The 6431-nt window shown below is 35.0% G+C and overlaps 1 protein-coding gene across 1 annotated transcript; it reads left to right on the top strand.

Annotated features, from left to right (window-relative positions):
• Positions 1 to 207: 207 nt before the first annotated feature.
• On the top strand, positions 208 to 5980 carry LOC132760253 (protein arginine N-methyltransferase 2-like). The gene is made up of 3 exons (XM_060752190.1): positions 208 to 530; positions 4382 to 4541; positions 5554 to 5980. Exons 1-3 carry the CDS (start codon positions 364 to 366, stop codon positions 5590 to 5592), a joined length of 366 nt encoding a protein of 121 aa, XP_060608173.1. The 5' UTR covers positions 208 to 363; the 3' UTR covers positions 5593 to 5980.
• The last annotated feature ends 451 nt before the right edge of the window (positions 5981 to 6431 follow it).

The raw sequence follows: 6431 nt of genomic DNA on the forward strand, positions 1-6431 counted from the left end.
TAAAAATCTTTATATCAGAAGTTATATATAGAACATGCCAGAAAAATATGAAACATTCATACTGAGGTCAATATTACAATTAAGTGTACATAATTTTAGGTATCTGGAAAAATGATATTAGCTTTTAAAGTTTAAGGGGGAAAAAACCTTTTTAATTTACAATATGATATGAATAAAACACAATTTATTTCCATGTACAATAAAAAAAGAAAAGGGAGGTAATAATTCATTATTGCAATTTTTAATTTGTTATACTCGTTTAGGTTGGTGGCCAAGGAGGATTTAATATGTAAGCCCTTGCATGACTATGTTCTACCAAAGGAGGATTGTCTCAGTGATGAATGGAAATTATTCGAGCTTGACATGAAAACTGTAACAGTGCAATATCTGGAGGAAATTATCTGTGATTTTAAATTTAGTATTAAGAAAACAGGAACCATGCATGGATTTTGTGCCTGGTTTGAAGTTGGATTTGGTACATCTGATCCAAATGGAGAACAAGTCCTACTCAATACAGGGCCTTTACATGAGTAAGTGAAACCAGATATCTCCCCTTTATACCTTTTAAATTATTTGCAGGTTACCAACTTTGGTAGTCTCATTATATTGCTGACTGTAGATAAATATATCTGATTTGCTTACTTACTTACAATGATTCTGTAAAGTTGTAATTGGTTAAACTATTTTTTTGCAAATTGGTTACTGACAAGAATCAGCATCAAGTACATGTACATGTTTTGTTTACCAGAAACACTCAGGTTCTTCTTTTTCATTGCTTTCAAGGGGTAATCAACTTTAGAATGTTGAACTTGTTGTCTACATGAAATCATTGAAATACTATATTGTACAAAAATATAATCAACAAAACAATTCACATGCAATTTAATTAGTGGACAAACAGATAACTACAAGATTTCTTGTTTGGTAACTGTTAGCCACAGTATATGTGAAATAATGTTGAGTCAGAGCTTAAGTTGTCAAATAAAATTGGAAAAATACAGGAAAGATTTAACCAATGGCAAACAAATTTCCTAGTAAACGTAAGAATAGGAAAATAGGAATGTATAGTCCACTATTAAATTATTATACATATTATATAGGAGTCACCCGGTGGTTGTTCTGTTGCATTTTCCTTGTCCGGAGCATAACTTGAAAAGTCAATATAACTTCATACAATGGTCAAGCACATTGAGAGGAAGTGCAGTGCACAAGAACCATAACTCCATCTTGACTAATTACAGAGTTATTGCCCTTTGTTACTTTTCCTTGTCCGGAGCATAACTTGAAAACTACTGGTTGGAATTCAAAACAACTTCATACAATTGTCAAGCACAATAAGGGGAAGTGCAGTGCACAAGAACCATAACTCTATCTAAAGTAATTACAGAGTTATTGCCCTTTGTTACTTCTCATTGCTTTCTTTTGTCCGGACCATAACTTGAAGACAAATGGTTGGAATTCAATATAACATCATACAATGGTCAAGCACATTGAGAGGAAATGCAGTTCACAAGAACCATAACTCCATCTTGACTAATTACAGAGTTACTGCCCTTTGTTACTTTTCCTTGTCCTGACCATTACTTGAAAACTACTGGTTGGAATTCAATACAACTTCATACAGTTGTCAAGCACATTAAGAGGAAGTGCAGTGCACAAGAACCATAACACCATTTTGACAAATTACAGAGTTATTGCCCTTTGATACTTTTCCTTGTCCAGAGCATAACTTAAATCGTACTGGGGCCATCCTTAAAAAAATGTTCGTTTGCAGTATCCCGACCCAGAATTTTCAAGGTGGGTAGGTAGGTCGATTTTTTTTTTTTTATTGAACTGTACTCCCAAATAAACATTGAATTTCAAAATGCTGGACAATATATGCTTTGATAATCTGGTAACAATTAATAAATTGATAACTGAATTCTAATTTAATAAGACCTTGAGCTCTAAATGGCCACTGTTGATTCTGACAAAGTGGTATGCGGGGGTATTCACGCCATGATAGTGGCAGTTCTAGTTTCTTCTATTAACCTTTAAAAGAACGAAAACAAAGCACAAGGCATAATTTTCTGATTCAAAAAAAAAATTTTTTTTATCCAGACCATGAAAAAAAATTTTGAGTAGGGGCAAATTTTGTGAGTCGGTCGCGTTACTGCAAACAAAAATTTTTTTAAGGATGGCCTGGTTGGAATTCAAAAAAACTTCATACAATGTTCAAGCACAATAAGAGGAAGTGCAGTGCACAAGAACTATTATAACTCTGTCCAGAGTAATTATAGAGTTATTGCCCTTAATTGCTTTTCCATTGCTTTTTATGCTCCCCGAAAAATTTCGGGGGAGCATATAGTCGGCGCCTTGTCCGTCTGTCCGTCCGTCCGTCTGTCCGTCCGTTGTCTTGTCCGGAGCATAACTTGAAAAACCCTTGGAGATAATTTGTTGAAACTTCATACAGTGGTAGAGGGCATCGAGGGGGAGTGCAGTGTCAAAGAACCATAACTCTATTTTGCCTGGTTTTTTTGAAATTATCTCCCCTTATAGAAAAAATCTTGTCCGGGGCATAACTCTAAAACTATAAGAGATATCAACATGAAACTTTGTAGGTGAATAGATCTCAATGGGTAGAGATGTGCAGTGCATAAGAACAATAACTCTTTTTTCATCCTAATTTTGGAGTTATTGCCCTTTGTTAATTTTAATACTTTGAACTTTGTCCGGAACATAACTTGAAAACCCTTGGAGATAATTTGTTGAAACTTCATACAGTGGTAGAGGGCATTGAGGGGGTGCAGTGTCAAAGAACCATAACTCTATTTTGCCTGGTTTTTGAATTATCTCCCTTATAGAAAAATCTTGTCCGGGCATAACTCTAAAACTATAAGAGATATCAACATGAAACTTTGTAGAGGTGAATAGATCTCAATGCGTAGATGTGCAGTGCATAAGAACAATAACTCTTTTTGTCCTAATTTTGGAGTTATTGCCCTTTGTTATTTTTTAATACTTTGAACTCGAAACTTTGTCCGGAACATAACTTGAAAACCCTTGGAGATAATTTGTTGAAACTTCATACAGTGGTAGAGGGCATCAAGGGGGAGTGCAGTGTCAAAGAACCATAACTCTATTTTGCCTGGTTTTTGAATTATCTCCCCTTATAGAAAAATCTTGTCCGGGGCATTACTCTAAAACTATAAGAGATATCAACATGAAACATTGTAGGTAGATAGATCTCATTGGGTAGAGGTGCAGTGCAAAAGAACCATAACTCTGTTAAGCCTTATTTTTGAATAATCTCCCCTTTTAGAAAAATCTTATCCAGGACATAGCCTGTAAAACTTATAAGAGATATCAACATGAAACTTTGTAGGTAAATAAATCTCAATGGGTAGATGTGCAGTGCACAAGAATCATAACTCTACCTTGCCTAAATTCTGGAGTTATTGCCCTTTGTTTATTTTACTTTTTGAATTGTCCAGGACATAACTCGGAAATCATAAGAGATATCATCAAGAAACTTTGTAGGTTGATAGATCACATTGATTAGAAGTGCAGTGCAAAGAACTGTAACTCTGCCTTGCCTAATTTTAGAATTATTGCACTTTGAACTTTTTCCACGGACATAACTCTGAAACTACAAGAGGTGTACTTTCCTGTGTCCAAAACCTATTCGGGGAGCATCACCCGGCTCAAACCGGGCTCTTGTTTCTTGTCTAGAGCATAACTTGAAAACTACTAGTTGGAATTAAAAACTATTTCATACAATGGTCAAGTATATTGAGAGGAAGCACAGTGTACAGAAATCATAACTCTTTCTGGACTCATTTAAAAGTTTTTGCCCTTTGTTACTTTTTATTGTCCAGTGCATAAATGAAAATTAATGGTTGGAATTCAATGAAACTTTATACAATGGTCAAGGGCAGTGAGATGAAGTGCAGTACACAAGAACCATAACTCTATTTGGACTAATTACAGTTATTGCCCTTTGTTACTTTTTTGTCCTGTGAATAACTTGAAAACTTGTAGTTGGAATTCAATACAACTTCATACAATGGTCAAGTGCAATGAGAGGAAGTGCAGTGTACAATAACCATAACTCCATCTAAAGTATTTATAGAGTTATTGCCCTTTGTTCCTTTTCGTTGTCTTTCTGGACTTATTGCAGAGTAATTCAATAAAACTTCATCAATGGCCAACCACATTGAAAGGAAATGCAATATACAAGAACCACAACTATCTTTAATTGCCCACAACCATAAATGTATTTCAATTGTTTTACAAGGTATTCTGTTACTAGTAACATCCTCATTTCGGAAGCAGTCTTGCGGAGGTATTAATCACATTTAGTGATAGTTCTAGTTTTAATAATAATTGTGGCATTTTACAGATTAACTCATTGGAAACAGGATTTATTTTTACTGGACGCGCCTGTAGAAGTGGTTCAGGGTGGCACAGTTGTTGGAAGTATAGTATTATCAAGAAATCCAGAATATAGACGACATATTAGAGCAGAGTTTAAGTTTATGGTAACCTCAGGAAATGAAATTGTAAGTACATAACCCCTAACCTGCTGGCTCTGGAAATGATTATACTTTACTGTATCCCAGTATAGAGCCAAGCCTGACTGCCTTTTCCTTGCAGTATGACCATTCTCTATACTATTGATAAATGATCATATCCTCCTTGGGGGCGTCCATGGCCGAGTGGTTAAGGTCATTGACTTCAAACCACTTGCCCCTCACCGCTGTGGTTTCGAATCCCTACAGGGACTTTGGATTCTTTCATGTGAGGAAGCTATCCAGCTAGCTTACGGAATGTCGATGGTTCTACATAGGTGCCTGAAATAAAATGCACGAAAGGGCACCTGAGCTCTTCCTCCACCAGTAAAGCTGGAACGTCGCGATATGACCTATACTGTGTTGATGTGACGTAAAACCCAATATAAATAAATAAAATATCCTCCTTGTGGCTAAGTGGTTGCCTTTGACGGTAGAGGCATCAGAATTGCAGCCACTGTTTATCCCTGCATGATCATAAGAGGGAACTAAATGGGTTCAAATTTCTGGAGTCTATGCATCTCTTAGCTCCAGCAGGCACCAAAAAGATCGTGTTGATCTATATTTATTTGTTTTTATTTTAAATTTGTTGGTTTATTTTGTGGTTACTTAAATCAACACCAGCACTGTAATGGTCAAATGGCAACTTTCCAGCTTTGCTTATGAGGAAGATCTCAGATGTCCCATTTCAGACACAAGGGGGCATTTTTATAGAAGAACCACTGACCTTCTGATAGCTTCCTCATATGAAAGATTCATAAGTCCCTGACATGATTCAAACCCATAGGGGTGAGAGTCAAGTGATTTGAAGTGCATGACTGTAACCACTTGTCCCCGGAGCCTAGTTGTACTAATTAGTGTGTATATAAAGTCATGTTTCAAATATTTTATATGTTTCTCTTTGTATTAAATTTAAATTTTAAATGTTTCTCAGGTTTTAGCAACAACTTGCATGTTTCTCTGTATTACAAGTTACAACAGATAATATTCTATTTGTTTTCAGTGTAGTAAGCACAAGAAAAAATTCTTCATATGGAGATAAGTTTCTCTGTACATTGACCTGATCATCATGAGATATCATAAGACGTTAACTTACAGATGACTTGCAGTCGTCAAACCAGGCTTATGACACTTATAGAGGTAGTAAAGCAGATGCTTTTATTGCACAATGTCAGCAGTCCAGACTCAAAACTCCTTGGCACTTTCCATCAATCTTCAGAAAAGGAACTTTAACAAAATAGTTAGAATATACTAATCGTACACGGTATCTCATTTTACAATCATTAAAATATAAAAACATGTAGACAAGTACATGTAATTAATAAGTGTTTAAAATAAATAACTCATTTTATCTTTTTATTATATATTATGTGTAATTTCACCTGTTTCATACAAATTCAAAGGTACAAAAGTAAAATGATAAAAATTTATTGACTTTATTATTATTATTAGAAATGAAGTTTTTGTCAAACTTTAACAGCAGAGCAAAACATGACAGATAATCAAGAAGAATTATCTATCAATTTTGTATTTTGAATTTATAAGATTTATATTGGTCTCAGTTGTATTCACATAACATATAAGACATATAAGTCTGAATTGCCTCAAAGCAACAAACAAATGTTGAATAGTCATTGAACTCCTGTAAGACTTGTATTATATATCTCTTACCAATCACATGCTGGTAATGAGAGCCATTTACTTTTGCCATCAGTATAGGGTCAAGTCAGTCTGCATTTCCATGCAGTCAAAATTGTTTAAAGAAATCTATCCCATGCAGGGCTAGGGCTTATATATATTTCATATGTTATATTGTTTGGTGGTCAAAATTACCAGCCCCCCTCCCACTAACGACTCTGCTTCGTGACCCAGTGACCTATT

The sequence above is a fragment of the Ruditapes philippinarum genome, unplaced genomic scaffold (genome assembly GCF_026571515.1).
Source record: "Ruditapes philippinarum isolate M1 unplaced genomic scaffold, ASM2657151v2 ctg7376_1_1_1_1, whole genome shotgun sequence".
NCBI classification, from domain to species: domain Eukaryota; kingdom Metazoa; phylum Mollusca; class Bivalvia; order Venerida; family Veneridae; genus Ruditapes; species Ruditapes philippinarum.

Bases quoted from the DNA above. Each gene is read 5' to 3' on its own strand.
- LOC132760253 (XM_060752190.1), top strand. From the start codon at position 364: ATGAAAACTGTAACAGTGCAATATCTGGAGGAAATTATCTGTGATTTT. The intron at 531-4,381 runs GTAAGTGAAACC...GGCATTTTACAG, and splicing joins AATACAGGGCCTTTACATGA to ATTAACTCATTGGAAACAGG. The intron at 4,542-5,553 runs GTAAGTACATAA...ATTTGTTTTCAG, and splicing joins TAACCTCAGGAAATGAAATT to TGTAGTAAGCACAAGAAAAA.